The sequence below is a fragment of the Dermacentor andersoni genome, chromosome 5, assembly GCF_023375885.2.
Source record: "Dermacentor andersoni chromosome 5, qqDerAnde1_hic_scaffold, whole genome shotgun sequence".
Classification (NCBI taxonomy): Eukaryota; Metazoa; Arthropoda; class Arachnida; order Ixodida; family Ixodidae; genus Dermacentor; species Dermacentor andersoni.
In genome coordinates this window covers 57,021,093-57,037,776 of record NC_092818.1, presented here as the reverse complement: position 1 = coordinate 57,037,776, position 16,684 = coordinate 57,021,093, and the positions used below count along the sequence as shown (strand labels likewise).

The following is a 16,684-nucleotide window of genomic DNA, read 5'->3' as shown; positions in this document are numbered from 1 at the left end:
CTTGTGCTTTCGTGTCCGCATGCAAAAGCTATCGCAGTTAAATCGCCATGAAAACATCACGTTGTACACATAGTAGTTGCTTACGGTACATCAGAGTGGCTGGAAATGCTGTATGAAGAGCCCTTCAGTTTTCTGGCACTTGAGAGAAGAGTATCCTGAAGTTTGAAATGTGTACATTTGACGGCGATAGGTCTATTCTTATTTGGCTGGAAAGACCCAAGCTGATATGCGGGTTCAATATCCGCTGGCTGCACGTGAATGCAGAGCTTCCCAGCGCACAGTTTAGGTACTTGTTTTTCGGATTGCTCCGAGGTCTCCCGACTCGTGTCATCAAGGCCAAAGAACACGAGGTTCAACTGGCATGCCCTGTCTTCGTGATCATCTGTTCCTGTGGTTAAACTACCAATTTTTATGCGCTCTCTTCCGAGTGAGCCTGTACATTAGTTACATGTACTTTCATTGTCGTGATGGATGAGCAATCGTCTTCAATTTTAGGGAGAATTTCAGCGATCTCGACAAAACATTTATCATATTCCGGATGCTTAGAACGAACGGACTTCATTTCGTTAAGAAGAGCTATTTGGCCACACCTGATTTCTTCCAGAACTTACATCACATCTTTGGAAGTTTCTGTTGTGCCTGTACGGGTGTTACATCCCTGGTTTTCTTCTACGTCTCCTAATAGTATTAGTCACGATAGTAAAACATGAGCACGTTCAAATGCAATAGCGAAGCAACAATGCGGGCTTGGCAAAATTAGTAATGCGTAGTAATGTATTCCCGGCCTAACAAATCACTAACCTAATCTAAATCGCTAGTCTAAGCGCAAGAATGGATGATCCCAAAGACAGGGCACGCCGATTAAACCTCGTGTTTTTTGGCCTTGACGACTCGACTGGGAAGACCTGGGAGCAATCCGAAAAACTAGTAACTAAACTTTGCGCTGTGAAGCTCGAGATTCACTTGCAGTCAGCGGATATTGAACAGGCACATTGGCTTAGGTCTTTCCAGCCAAATAAGAATAGACCTGTCGTCGTCGTCAAATTTACGCATGTCCAGCTTAAGCTGACTCTTCTATCAAGTGCCAGAAAACCGAAGGGCCCTCTATACAGCATTTCCGAAGACTAATCTCCAGCCACTCTGGGATGGCCCGTAAGCAACTACTCGAGTTCGCACGCGCACAGTGCAAACCTTTCAAACTACGCTACAACAATCTAAGCATTGGCACTTCGACGTTCTTGTACGACCACACTTCTCGAAAATTGTTGCGGGTCAGCCGTAGCTAAATGCTGTCACTCGTTCAAGAAAACAAATTACCTCTGTGCCTATCCTTTACACTAATTTTCGGTGTATCTTACCTAAGCTTGATTCTTTGTGTAGCCTAATTGACACTACAGAAAGCAAAATAGTTGCACTAAATGAAACGTGGTTGTATGCTTCCGTTAATGATTTCCAGATGACTTCTTGCTTAGCAGGCTTCGACATGTTTCGGCGCGACCACGTTAACAAGTGAGGTGGGGGCGTCCTAATTGCACCTCACCACAGCTTACGCTGCTAACAACTTGTTAACCATAGTGATCTAGAAATCATTTTCATACATACGCAAGTTTTCCACCCACCTCTGATCATCGGCACGTGTTACCGACCACCGGACGCTGACTGCCTTCGTCAACCAATTTCATGAGGCGCTACCTACTCTGCTTGTGTTGCACAACCGCTCAGCGCTACTCTTAGATGGTGTTTTCAATTTTCAATCAATAACGTGGAATCATCTAGCCCTCACCGCGTCGAAACCTTTCATCGAAAGCGATTTTGTTAACACATGCCTCATTTTTAACCAACCTCAGCTTGTCATGATCGGATCGGATCGGAAAACATTTATTGGGCTCTAGAAAAGAGATCTTCGTGGCTTCAGACGGCCTCTTCCATCTTCTGATGGATTCTTCTGTCTGCAATCACATGAAGAATACAAGAGAAGGCGCACATTCACCCAGCATACTAGACCTCGAGCTCATAACCCATCCCGATCACATTCCACCACTCACGCACATTACCTGGTCTCAGTGACCAGGCAGTGCTTCACGATACATATTCTTGTGACCCAACACGCATTGAAAAGCAAGCAAAGACGATAACGCTTTATCATAAAGGTGACTATGGCGCCCTTAACAAAGAATAAAACGAGTTTTCTATAGATTTTATCAATGTCTTTTCTCAACGTTCAGTCGAATTGAACTGGTCCCTGTTCAAATATAAAAAAAGAAGTAGGTGATTTATACGTCCTCACCATCACCGTAAGAGAACGTCCAGATTCACCATCGTTTAACAACGCGTTAAAGCGACATAAATTCAAGAAGAAAAGGCTATTTGTTTCTGCAGAACAATCTAACACACCTACCGCATGGGGTAGGTATCGCGTCACTGAAAAGGAATTCGACTCTCTTAGTGTCAAAACTAAGCGTTCCTTCCTATCGTCCACCTTACCGGCTATACTACGAAACAACAGTAAACAATTCTGGCAAATTATTAATCCTAAATGTTGTCCTCCTATATCACTATTTGATGACCTCAACTTTCCCATGCGAAACGAGGACGCTGCTGCAACACTAAACTCTACCATCGCTTCAGTGTTTACTGATGAGCCTGTAAGCGATCTCCCAGATCATTTATCCCTGCTCTGATCACCATGAGATGCATGGCATAACATTTGAAGCTAACGAAACAATAAGAATATTCGAGTGCCTGAAACTAACATCGTCAACAGGAATCGATTGCATCAAGGCAAAGATCCTAAAAAATACAAAATACAATTGAGGCGTTCAATTATCGTAGGTTTTCCAGCAAGCACTTGTGACCGGCATTGTACCTCATGGCTGGAACGGTGGCAAAATAATTTCTATGCACAAAAACGGCCCCAAATCATCGCCAAAAATATATCGCCCCATATTGATTACAAGTGCCCCTTGAAAAATAATGGAGCACATAATTTATTCACACAATATGCCATTTATAATATGTGTATTTTTTTTCATCTCTGCCGACATGGATTTTTAAACATCGCTCATGTTTTGCCCAACTAGGCCGGTTAATTACCGATATCAGCTGTTAACGCGCCCGTCGACGCACTCTTTTTAGATTTTAAGAACGCTTTTGACAAAACAGCTCACCAACGCCTTCTCTAAACTCTCTCATTTAAACCTTAACCCCCTTGTCTTAAACTGAGTGCGTTATTTCCATAATAATCGTGAATAGTTTGTGTGGGCTAACAACCGTGATATCCTAACGCACCGGTTGTCTCGGGCGATCCCCAGGGCACGGCTCAGGGTCCATTGCTCTGCCTAATTTATATAAATGATCTTTCCAATAATATCTCACCTAATATTCGAATATTCACCGATGACTATGTTATCTAGCGCTAAATAAAACTTGACTCTACCAAGCTCCAAACTGATCTACATCACGTAGAAAAGTGGTGTGACATGTGGTTGATGGCTCTCAACACAAAGGAAACTGCGCTCATGCCCTTCCACCGTCGGTCGTCGAATTCCACGACAGGTTACACAATTTACTGTTCCTAAATATCATCACTACACTCATATAAATATCTTGGCATCTACCTATCTGGTGATCTTACATGGTCGTCTCCCATAATTATTTACGCCGGAGCGGGTATCACACCCCACGCTCTGTGAAAATGCCTGCTTACCAAACGTTGCTACGACCTAAACTCGAGTAGGCTAACGGAGTTTGGGACCGCCATCAGATTATTCTTTCAAACATGTTGGAATTGGTCCAAAATCGTGCTCCAAGGTTCACTTATTCAGATTACTCTTATCTAACTAGCGTCAAAGCACAAAAATCCCGGGCCGAACTTCTCAGTCATGCATGCCGCCGCAATATTTTGAGGCTTTCCAATTTTCACAAATTTCATCACTCTTCGATTAGCCCCACCGTCATCACTCCTGCTCATTATCACTTCGCATAAATCAGCAAAAGGCCGTTCAACCCTAATATGTCCCTATTATGCCCATATGACTTAATTTTTCGTCCAAACAGCAAAGGATTGGAACAGGTTACCCGTTAATGCTGCAAGCAACACCAAACCTGAAAATTTAAAGCGGTTCTGGCTGGCATTATTAAATAGTGTTATGCATTGCTCCATCTCTCGAGGTTGTAAGAAGCTGCAACGAAAGCTTTATATGTATAAATCAAGTGAACTAACATTTTTTTATGCGCTAAATATTACTCATACCTAATGTTACATCGTAAGTCGGACACTGCGCTTGACGCAGGCGAGGCAGACACACGCTGACAAGCTGGAAGAATGGGGCGTTTATTTGCAGTGCACGTCGGAATATAAAGACAGCTTAAGGAAGGAGGGGAAGGGAAACGAAGTAAGAAAACATAAGATAGGCAACCAGATTGACACGCGTAGCTGTAGACTTCAACTGAGAAATGATAAGAACACTGCAATTATAACACCTACATTTATTTATTTTAGTGATAGATGTGTTGTATTTATTACTTGTTCGTATTTGTTATTCATATTTTGCATTCTTGTATTTAGTGTTTCTTTCCTGTTGCTGAATTGTTTCTAGGTACGGTTAACCATTCCTCATCTAAAGCCCAGCAACAGAAGTATTTTGAGGTACATAACTATATAAATAAAAATAAATATCCAGGACTCAGTATTCTCAATCATGTCTTTTACTAGCATCCTGAAGAAAATGTTCCTCCAGGTGTTATAATAGATGCTACGAAGCTTCCAAACAGTTCTTTCAAAAAGTACATATTCTCCCTTATGATTTCTTGCATGATTTCACAAGGCCACCTGCAACAAAACTCTCCTCAACGCTGCTCAACAATTATGTTCCAGTTCATTCATTTTTCTTTTGTTCCTCGTTCCTTACGCAAGAAAATACGCGGAAGACAACCTACATCTGCAAGCAGCAACTAAATTTGCAGTCAGAAGCCCTCACAACTTACAAGTGTTAGCGCATACAATAGTTCTTACACCATTTACATCTACTGCATACTTTGTATAGTAGAATTTTACCATTTGAGTGCTTTTGCTGCTTTTTATGGGGTTACAAGACCTCACTACACCACCTGTCTCGTGTATTTGGTCATTTTTCAATTCAATCCAATTCAGTTTATTTTTCATTGATAAGAATTTGTACAAAGGAACTGTTGGGCCTGTAGCCAAAGGCTAGTGTAGGCCCATAGTCATATATGTAGTAGCAGCTACAATGTCATGCGCATATCTAGTTTTTAATGATACAACCTAATACAGTTAGGTGGATACATACAATTAAAACCATTAAAAAAGAAAAACAGTGTATATCAATCGCTGGTAATAAAACAGAACTGCCAGGAGAATACATGCACATACACACAAAAAAAACGAAATAGCATATTATACGTAGAAGTAACATATTTGCAAGGGTCTGTGCTGAAGTGTTTAGGCTTTCTGAATAAATTAATGAAGAAATAATCTTGCACAGTATGAAATAACCGGAGAACCAGACCGACGGAAAATCACGTACTTTTTAATAGGTATAGCTTTTTAACAGCAGACAAGAAATGGTTGGCCATTTTTACCTCAAGAGGTACTGTGTTCCAAATTTTGGCGCCATGAAACTCAAGTAGTCGTTGGCCATACGTGTTACGAGTGATTGGTAGGTTCAAATTTATGTTTGTTGCACCCCTTGTATTGCGGTTAGGTGTAATAAAGAGGCTTGGTGATAATGAGTGATTCCCACGTAAAATATTGTCGATCAAAATGGCAACTTTTATTTCGCATGCCAGAGATAATGGTTATATACCGAGACGACTGAACAGCATGTCAGTATTATCATGTGGGCTTGTGTATGTCATAATGCGCAAGGCCCTTTTCTGTAACCAAAAGACGGGATCTATGTATGTTTTATATGTGCTAGACCATGATTCAGAACAGTATGTGATGTGACAGTGAAATATGTAAAAGTAAAGAACTTTAAGTACGCTAAGGTCAAGGTATTTCCTGCATTTTAATAATAAATAGCAAGCCGAAACTAATTACGCGCATATACTAGATATATGTGGTCTCCAGTTCAAGTTGCAGTCCTAAAATACCCCTAAATATTTTACGTGGTCGAGCTGTTCTATTGCTTCACCTAGAAGGTGAATTTGCATGCTTATTGTGTCACCCCTAGAATAACGGGAGTTGAATACTATGTATTTTGTCTTATCTCTGTTTAGTGTTAATTTATTACATGCAAACAACTTTGATATGTTGGATAACTCGCTGTTTATAGTGTTCTGCAATACGCCAGGAGATTTACCTGCAAATAAAAACGTGGTATCGTCAGCATACATGATAGATTTTGATGACTTTAGTATTGTTGGCAGGTCATTTAAATATAGCGAGAACAGTATGGGCCCCAAAACTGATCCTTGCGGAACTCTTGTAACTATAATAGTATACTGGGAAACAAAGGAGCCAAATTTTACATATTGTTTTCGACCATTTAGGTAGCTTGAAAAGAGGTCCAGTGTAATTTCGCTAAAACCATAAGTTCGTAATTTTTTTAGAAGTATGGAATGACGGACCCTGTCAAATGCTTTCTTTAAATCTAAATATAATCCTACGGCGATCTCGTTTTTGTGTAGAGCTGTGTATATACTCTGGGTTAGTTCTAACACTGCTGATGACGTTGATCGATTGGCTCTAAATACATGTTGGGAATCTGTTAGAAGCTTGTTTTCGTTTTGGTAGTGCTTCAGTTGAGCCGCTATGACCTTTTCAAATATAGTATTTATTATGCTAAGCACAGAGATAGGCCGATAGCTTCCAGGGTCATTGACGTCGCCAGTTTTATATATAGGAGAAACTCTTGCGATCTTTAAGATGTCAGGGTATGTGCCTGACATCCTAAAGATGTCATTGTCATCAATACATAAAGATGTATTGTTCAGTGAGTTCGGTTTTGGTTTAGCCTGCACAGGGTGAAGGGGAGAAGAGATAAATAGAGGAAAGAGAAGGAGAAAGGACAGTGAGGTTGCTGCTTTACTGGAGGATCATGTCGACAGAAGAGTTGGTCATTCAGGTCTATGGAAGGTGGTTTGTGAAATTTCTTTTGTATTGTTCAGTGAATAAAATATTTTAAGGGAGAGAGATATAAAGAAGATGAAAAAAAGAAAGGCTGGGAGATAAACCAGACGCGGTTTCGGTTTATGTGCCAGCCTACACAGGAGCTCGGTTTTGGTTTAGCCTGCACAGGGTGAAAGGGAGAAGAGATAAATAGAGGAAAGAGAAGGAGAAAGGACAGTGATGTTGCTGCTTTCCTGGAGGATCATGTCGACACAAGAGTTGGTCATTCAGGTCTATGGAAGGTGGTTTGTAGATTTTAGGTTTTGGTTCTTTGCATGGTGATGCATCGGATGGAGGGCATACGTGAAGTCAATGCTAATGTTATTGAACACTTTGCTGTGGTCCTCACACGTCATAGAAGTGATGGAACATAATCGTGGGCTCTTCAGACATAAACGACCACATTTTGTTCACCGTGTGTCGATGAATTGATGAATTCATAGCTAATTAGTGTAACAAGCTTGAGAGGCTATAGCTACAGCTTGGAGTCCGACTTATGAAAATGTACCGATGTAAGAAGTATTCACGCGCACATCGTTACAGTTATCACTTTTGTTCGAAATGATGACAAGTGATGTATGATGCCTACTGACGGCACGCAAGCAGTGCATCGAGGGCGTCCAGTACATGTAGGTACATCGTGCTGACGCCGTCTGCGGCCTAGTAGAAATAATGAGAATAATGTAAACCACTCACTGCAGTATTACGACCACCCGCTGATCTTTTTCTGGCAGCTTCTCGGGAACGGATGAGGTGTTCGACGCTTTCGTGGCGTCTTGCGCACGATAGAATCGATAATTGCCTGCAAATACAGTAGAATAATCAGCAGTCAGGTCCTCCGCAGCTTCGTTATACTTGGCTCCTTTGTCCTTGGCATTTGTTTTCTTGGTCTCGGTGATAAAGAAGGCACTAATGACATATGCATGGCCTGTGCATCATAGATGATGTAGTTATTTGATAAACGTCGGCGACGGGAGCGTTGTTGGCGTCGTTTTCAAGCTATGTCGGCAGCTTCTCGGTGAGAAGATTGATCTTGCACCATCTGCCTAAATATATTCATATATTCTTCATGAAGGGGACCTTCCCTTGGACATGCATCATGGTGTTCAAAACGGTTACGACCCTGCAGAGTGGTGCAGCGAGAGGAGTAGCGAGAGCAGGCCGTCAATTTCGTGCACACACTGCTTGCATGTCGAAACTCGATGCATGTCCTGCAGTGCAGTGGTCTTTCGAAGAATGGATAGAATATATATGTATAAAATGTACTACTGCATCGCGTGACTGAAGCTATTCACAGTTCGAATGGCAATCACACAGCGTGAGTTTTCAGTGCGAGAAACATTTGTTACGACGGCGCTATTTGTGGCTGGCTATGTAGGCAGCGGCCAATCTATGTTTTATATAGCCTCCTTGATGTCCTGGAGAAAACCGGACGTGACCTGCTGGCCCGGCGAAACATGAAAGCGGACTTGCCCACACCGAGCTTGGTAACCTGGCGCAAAGTCTAACGAGCCTCGTATTCGACATATATAGAAAATTATTGCAATGTCGTTTGATTGTAGATACTAGCAAAGAATAATGTAATGGATTATAATTTGCACTCGCTTATACTATATTGCTACGCGTTCCTGTGGCTTTTGCATCTTTATAATGCATGGTTTATCAGTAAATAAAGATGGGAACTAAAAAAATATTGTATTTCGCACGAGACACCTCAAAAGCTGAAAAGAACGAGAAACAGCAAATTTTAATGAAGAGAAAGGAGGACAGGTCTGCCTGGATAGCGTCTCTAGCCTGCTATTTCTCACAAACTAAAGGGAAGTGGGAGATACACTGAAAGGTGGGTGGCATGTGGTAAAAGGTGAGAAGCTTACGCAAGGTCATTGAACGTGGTCAAATCCACAGATATCAAGAGACACAGAGATGAAGCTTTATTTGACTTCAGGTAACAGTAACCCTATGGGAGAGGACGTCTCTTATGCAAACTTTAAAAGTTATTTTTTTCTTCTTTATTCGTGCAATCCCTTTTTAGCACTCACATAAAGCAACCACTGCTGTTATTTATCTCTCGCATATTCTTGCAGTTAGCATTACGTCTTCTCCATTTTCCAGGCAAGAAGAGCAAGCCGCAAGGAAGCAGGGACCATACATGAAAGGCGAACGTTACTATTGATTTGTGTAAAAGTGCGAGCAATAAATTTCCACTTCGCTTACTTACACCTGTAGAGTCATTCTCTTCCACGCGGTTTAACAAGGCTCAACGTGATTCGTGTTTGGTGATAAGGTCAAACGACGCAGCGGTGGGGTCTTGCTAAAGATGTTCTGTGTAATGCAGAGAAAAAACATAATGCACACAGAGTGCTATACAGTGCTTGTTCTTCATCTGTGTTCCTGTAATAGTTGCGCTCCAGCGAAAAGCCATCCTTATTATGTGTCAACAAGCCAAATCAACGCATAACTGAAAGCTGGGCGAGTTGGCACCTCTTCGTATTAATGTTTTCTCTTGAGTAATAAATGCGCGGATGACGGGAAGGACTGCACAACATCAGTATCAGTTCTGAGTTCGTATCTTTTATTGAAGGAACATGGTTTATACGAACCTTAGAAGCGCCACTTCGAAGTAAATCTAACAGAATGGCTAACTAGAAAAATATACACAAATTCTGATAATTGTATACTAATGTGTGCGCATCGTTTGGCTTGGCTGTGACTTCGTTTTTGTTTAGTTTCGCTTACATGCTTGTCCTAGTTTATGCACGTCTACCGATGGTTCCTCCAGTGCAAAAAATGCTTAGGCTTAGCAGACACTTGTAAGATTTCCTCGCCGCAACCGTCCCCTTAAATGCACTCATACCAATTGAGCCGGAACGCCGGGCACGAGATTGCCTCAACGTAGACAAGTGGTCGAAAGGGAACACCAGCTGTAGCGTGACAGGAGATTGCAGTTACCCTATGCGATGTCATCCTCGATGTCGCTCTCACAAGCCTGTATTACGCGCACCTTCCTTCTCCGTGCAAGCTCTCTCCTACGCTATGACTTCTCCTCGGTAAGGTTCAATGAAAATGCGCCAAGAGTCTCAATGCGCTCACTTGTCCGTGAGGTGCTGATAACTAGGAGGATGCTCAGCAGCATTCATGCGAATATTGGGCCACCCAAATTTCAAGTTCGCCCACCCGGAAGTTGAAGTTGGCCCACCCTCAGATTTTAGTCGCCCACCCCCAAAACTTTAGATTGGCCCACCCCCAAATTTCATGTTAGGCCACCACCAAATTTCAGTGTGACTACGTTCAAGTTTCATGTTGGCGGTTCCCCCCCCCCCCCCGTTTAATTTGGCCCATATCAAAATATCAAGTTGTGCCACCCCTAAATTTTAGTTTAGCCCACCCCCTAGTTTATGTTGGCCCACCCGCAAATTTCAAGCCGGCCCACTTGCAAATTTTAAGTTGGCTCACACAAAAATTTCTAGCTTGCCCACACCCAAATTTGAGTTCGCCCACTTCCAAATGTCAAGTTGACCAAACCCAAAATGTTAAGCTGACTCACCCCCAAATTTCATTTGGCTCACCCTTATTATAAGCTTCCACAGGCATATTGAAGGATCTTATGTACTTCTATGGGTTTTCTGTGTTTCTTTAAATTTTTGCTTTCAATTGTTGCTCATCGCTTGAAAGCTATCAATCATCTACCTTTACATTATCCATTTACATTTACGTCTCAACTTCGAAAATTACGCATTTTTGTGCGAATAGAAAACCTTACCCTTTTTTTGTGACAGGGCTGCGTAGCTCGCCAAGAAATGCATACGCATTGATAAATTAAAGATCGCAAACATGCACCGGCTGTTCTTTTCTACCGGTCGGTCGCGCGACACGTGCAGTAGGATATGCGGACTCTTTTGTCTCTAATAATATAGCTGGCAGACTGACGCCAAAACTGCCTCATATATCAGCACTGCCCAAAGAGTGTCGTGAGAATGACGGATCATAAGGATTCAATGGAGTGATGAATAGCGAAGGCTAGATGCGACATCGCTGTAAAAAGGCATAAAGAACATCAGCTACATTACATGCATTGAATTTGTGATCACTACTACTACTGAATTCTGCACAAAACCGGAATATGTGCTACAAAACGATTACATACTACAACGTGTCGCTGACAGTAATTCCTTACCGAGGCTCTTCAACCCAGCACGCCACGAAAGCGTAGATGTTCTTGCGGGCCACAAGCGTTAACGAAAGTTTGTAAATGTCTCTATAACGTATATGTGTGTGTTCGTTACTGTATATATGTATGTATGTATGTATGTATGTATGTATGTATGTATGTATGTATGTATGTGTGTATGTATGTATGTACTCCTGTATGTACTGTATCACTGGGTATATAATAATTATCACCCAACCCCTGGAGTTGCATGTCAGGCGATGCACCTGGTTAACTTCTTCAGCATATCATTAAAGTTGTGTCCCTCCCTCTCTTTAGAGGCGCATCATCTTTCGTAGCAGAATTCTCTGATGAGATCTACTACATACCTCTTGAGTGGATGACACTGTAATAGTATATGGTTCGCGGGAGTGAAAAATAACCACAAAACAAATTATAACAGCGCCGTTCGATGGAGGCGGCTGTGGTGCCTCGGTAAGCGTGGCTCGAGAGAGCGTTTTTCGCGGCGTGTGCAGTGCGCAAGATTCGGCGTTCGAAGGCTTCCTCACTGGGCACCCACTTCATTGGAACAATCGACTGCATCCGAGCCGACGCTCTCACCAGCTGAGAGGCCACCTTGACATGTTCCCCACTGTACAAGTGGTCCTGGAGAGCTTGCATTCCTGAGCATTATTGTATGAGCGTTCGTAATAACGCAACAAGGAACACCTCGCCGGCTGTGGACGTGACACCGTGGTCTGCTGCTGTGTGCTACCGAACATAAGCCCGCTATCGGCAAACTGGGCATGTAGACGCTCCCATTCATGCACCGTGTCGTATAGCATACTGAGATCTACAAGCCCAAATAACGCCTGCCGTATGACCCTCCTATCCGGTACCAGTTAGACAAATGTCTCCGACACAGCGATACCTGCTTCTACATGATGTGTGGGCTGCATGCTTGCTTTTGGATTGTTCAGATATGTCCACGCGCCCTCTGACATGTACTTTAGGTACCATCGTGCGCGTGTGTGCTCTTTGTGTATTTCAAGTGTGCCTTATACAAGTCTGTTGCGTACTTGTACTTCTGCGTACGGCGTCTATATTTTTCCGTGGTGATCATGAACCCATTACCACAACAAACATGCTGCGTAATATTATACAAGGAACTTGCAACAGCTTTGTTGGGTAAAGTGGTTCTGCGCCATGAAACAACGCCACACAGAAGAAAAGATGATGTCGGTAAGCTAGAGGAAAGTGTTTTTAAGGTATTATCATTCTTTGGGTGCTTCAACCACTTTCCAGGGGCTATATATCTGTGTGAGTTTGTATCTGACCGTTTCCCCCCTCTTATCTTGGTCAGTGAGTCCGTGTTCGAATGGGTAGCGCATCGGGCTGCTGTGCTGAGGTAACAGGGTTCGAAACCAACTATCCAACCAACTTGGCTCCCTGAGGATGTGGCAATGTGAAAATTTTTCCCGCTGTTCAACGTGCCTCTTTCACGACCGCATGGCCCACTGTAGACGCCGGACTGGCTAAGCCCCGCTGTTCAAAGGAACTCTGACACTGAACATTACCGTTGAGTATTAGTTATGTGCTGGTCTTCAATGAATCTTTTTGATTATGCGCAGAAACTAGAAACAGAAAATTGGATCCAGCTCTGTTTAGAAAATGTGCAACATACTTACAGGTAGGCTAGAACCAGCGCCAACGAAATCCGTATCGTTACGCGCCTTTGAGACCATAGTGGGGGAACTCAAGGGCACGGATTGCAAGCTAAGAGCAAAATTCAAAGAAATATACGTAGGAGAAGCAATTAAACAGACGTACTTGAAAGCATATGATAGACCTTCGAACGAAATTACGAACGCCCTGCATTGTGTGAAGACTACGAGACAGGGCCATGGTGGAAGTGGGGAAAGACGAGGACAACGGAGATTCCTCGCACGGAGGCGAATGTCGTTCTGAGTGAAATAAAACGACATCGAAGGGCATCAGACAGTTGAACGCGCACAGCAGGGAAATAAAAATGAAAAAGTAACCCAATCAGGAAATTCCACGGAGCATCCAGAGGCCAATCGCTGATGAATACCGCACCTCGAGGGTCACCAATCCGGAAGAGACGAATGGACCAGAGGGACATAAAGGGAGGCACGCTGGCAGAACAGGTGAAGAGTTCCAGGAAAGGATGCAAGGGTGAAGATCGGCCATCGGCCAGGAGCTGATGACCAGCCGGCGGGTTCCGGTCCCGAGCCTCCAGCTTTTCACCCGACCAGGGCCTCCTGCAGCTGGTTCCCAGGTGTCGCTTGTCTACTTCCGCACGGACTGCTACCCAACGCGGAGTTTCAGCAGTCGGGCTACGGACTCTAATTCCCATCCAGCTGCCTTGCCAGAATGCTGCCTCAATCTGCCCGTCAGCCAAGCCGCCTGTGTCCCCTTTCTAAGCCGCAGCTGGCACGGTCTGGTAGTCCGGTCATCGGTCTACCACATCGAGCTTTTGGTGTGACCTCTGCCATTTCTCTCGTTGCCTCGTCTTCACCTCGCCGTGTCGAACAGTTGCGCCAGCTCACACTCGCAATCTGTCCTTAACTCGAGTGCTGTCGGTACTGTTATAGTTCTGACCGTATTTTTTTTAGTGATTTTCTTTTTTTCGTGGATATTTTATGCCTTTCCATTTAAATAATTGCATTAGAAGCTTTGTGTGCGTTTTGCAACAAACGGCTTTGTCCTCAATTGAATCCTCCAAGGCTCCGCTTCAGAGAGCCATCTGCAAGAATTAAAGAAAGAAATTGCATCACACTACCCCATAAAGGAAGTACAGCTTTTCGCAACAGCCATGGGAGCCAAGAAAAATACAGCGCCCGTGAAGGATTGCGTAATGAATACAGTGGTACGTAATTGCTACTATGCACAAATTAAGAACCCAAATGAATACATCAACAAAAAGGTATGGCCAAACGGGAAAATTCCTGAACAATGGAAACAGGTATAAGTAATTTTCTAGGCAGCGCACAAGCAACAGTCAAAGCACGGCCAAATTCTGGCAGAAACTAGTACCAATCCTCAGCCAACACTGGCATATTGGGAAAGTGCAATCCAATTCAATGCTGGTCCAGAGTTAATGACAAGATTGGGCGAGTATTACGCCATTGTGTTGTTACTGTACGACCAGCGCTGAGCCATATCATTGCCGTTATTATTGCCGGCTTTGAGCCAATGCCTTTGCGCGCGGAATAATGTAGATATGGTGGTTCTAGAGCACGCAGCCATTAATACCGCGAAACTTTTGCTAGCGGCATTTTTGATAGCATTTGTCCACATACTGTCTACGAGGATTGTTACTTGGAACTCAATAAAAAATTACCAGCCAAAAAAGGCGAAGACAGGAAACATATACGCGGACAGGAAAGAGGCTGGACTACGAAATGTTCATTCGACAGAACAGGGCTCTGATTTATAAAGCGTACTCTGTCACATGACCATCGCACAATCAGCTTGTCCCATGCAACCTTCAAGGAAAAACCAATACATTCCAAAGGCGTCTGTGCCTGTGTATCCTGTGTGCGTGTTTTCTCGCTGGCGTTTCTTAATGTCGTGCAATAACTAGCCCAACAACGTGTTTACGGGTTACTAGGAAAACTCCACAGAAGTATATCATGTCATGAAGCAGAAGTTATCTGTGCATCCAATAAAGGAATACTGAAAGACACATTATAACAGTTTATTTACGAGTGAATTAGCCATAAGCAGACAGTTTCCGTGGACCTAAAGAGGTGACGCTGGGTTGTGTTCAAACAATATTTTCATAGGCAAGTGCCAAAGAGCGAACTCTGCGCAAGTGCGGCAGCAGCAGCGAGTGAAGTGACCTTCGCGATGTCTATCGCTTCAACGCAAGAGCGGGGAGAACGCAGCGCACACAAAGGAATCAGCCGTCTGCAGATCCCTTTCGAAATAGGGCGCGCGCGACCGCACGTGGCTGTGCAAAGTAAGCGCTTCGTGGGGTCGAGGCCGCCTCCCTCCCATCCCTTCCTCGAAGCCTACCCTCCTTCCTCCACATATCACGCGCGTGACTGAGCTGCTATTAGAGTATTATAGACGATGGTCGAGTGGGCCGAACGGCGCCATCCCAATGAGGCGCCGCGTGTGGAAGAATTTTGAGAGGGCGCTGCGGGCGAACTGGATTGGGGCGGAGACACGGTTCTGGGCATATTCAGCGTAATTTCGCTTTGGGCGCTGAGACCGAATGCGCGCGAACACTCAAATATATATGGGACCTTCTTGAGGGAAGCGTGGGTTATACAACGTGACGACTTCAATATTGCTGTCGTCAAGTGCTTCATCTGCTCGCGAGCGCACGTACGTGGCGCTCAAGCTGGCGGACGTTCAATTTTTCTCGCAGTAAGTCGGTGCAGTAAAATTTTTGTAGCTTTGCTTTGGTGCGCATGCGACTCTTGTCGGCCGGTACCAATCTAGTTTGAGCCAGCTGAACTCATATTCTTAACATTGTTTTCTAAAAGCGACACAATTTTTTTCCACTGAAGCCGCCTATCTGCAACATGAAGCTACGTAATAAACGAGAAGAAAGGGGATCAACCAAGGGGCCAGATTTTTATTAGTCATATCATAAGCAGCCAACAAACACTGACACCAAGGACAACATAGGGGAAATTACTTGTGCTTAATCAATGAAATAAAGAAACGATAAATTAATGGAAATTAAAGTGGGTGAAAAAACAACTTGTCGCAGGAGGGAACCAAACCCAGAACCTTTGCATTTCACGTGCGATGCTCCACGAATTCAGTTACCGCTGCGCCGTTTCCCCATCCACATTCCTTGGTATTTATGGGTCCTAGTAGAACCCTGGGAGTGTTAGCCAGCGCCACCACTAACACACCTTGGCGGCGGACGTTGAACGTCCTTTTTACGCAACGTCCTTTTTGATGCCTTCATGCTACCTGAAGGCATCAATGTTTCCGGATTTGAGACCTTCATTATGTAGTAAACGAGAAGAAAGTGGGTTAACCGAGGGGCCCAATATTTATTAGTCATATCATAAGAAGCCAACATTGATGTCTTCAGGTAGCATGTGTGGCTTATTGACCAGTTGCCTTCACTCAAAAAAAGATCACGTTCTCGTGACTCCTGCGGCAAAAAAGACCTAAAAGATGAGTGACGGAGAAAGAGTGACCTTTTTACGACATTTCTACGCAAGCGCGGCAGAAATGGGCACGTCTTGACAGTCGGCCTGGCCAGGGCGTTTGTGGCAAGAGTGCATGAAATGAGCATATCCCAAAGCAACACTTTATTGCAAAAATAATACTTATGCATGGTTTGAGCAACATATGTCAGAAATTGAAAGTAAACAGAATTAGAAGCACATCAAGAATGCCTAAAACTACCAGAA

At 43.7% G+C, this 16,684-nt stretch overlaps 1 protein-coding gene across 1 annotated transcript in view; it reads left to right on the top strand.

The window, feature by feature from the left end:
• The window catches only part of LOC126530260 (uncharacterized), a 125,505-nt gene extending 116,166 nt beyond the window's left edge, over window positions 1-9,339 (top strand). The window contains exon 6 of the mRNA XM_055070223.1: window positions 9,245-9,339. Coding sequence (XP_054926198.1) covers window positions 9,245-9,305 — 61 coding nt within the window. The 3' untranslated portion in view covers window positions 9,306-9,339. The remainder of the gene's footprint in view (window positions 1-9,244) is intronic.
• Window positions 9,340-16,684: the final 7,345 nt, after the last annotated feature.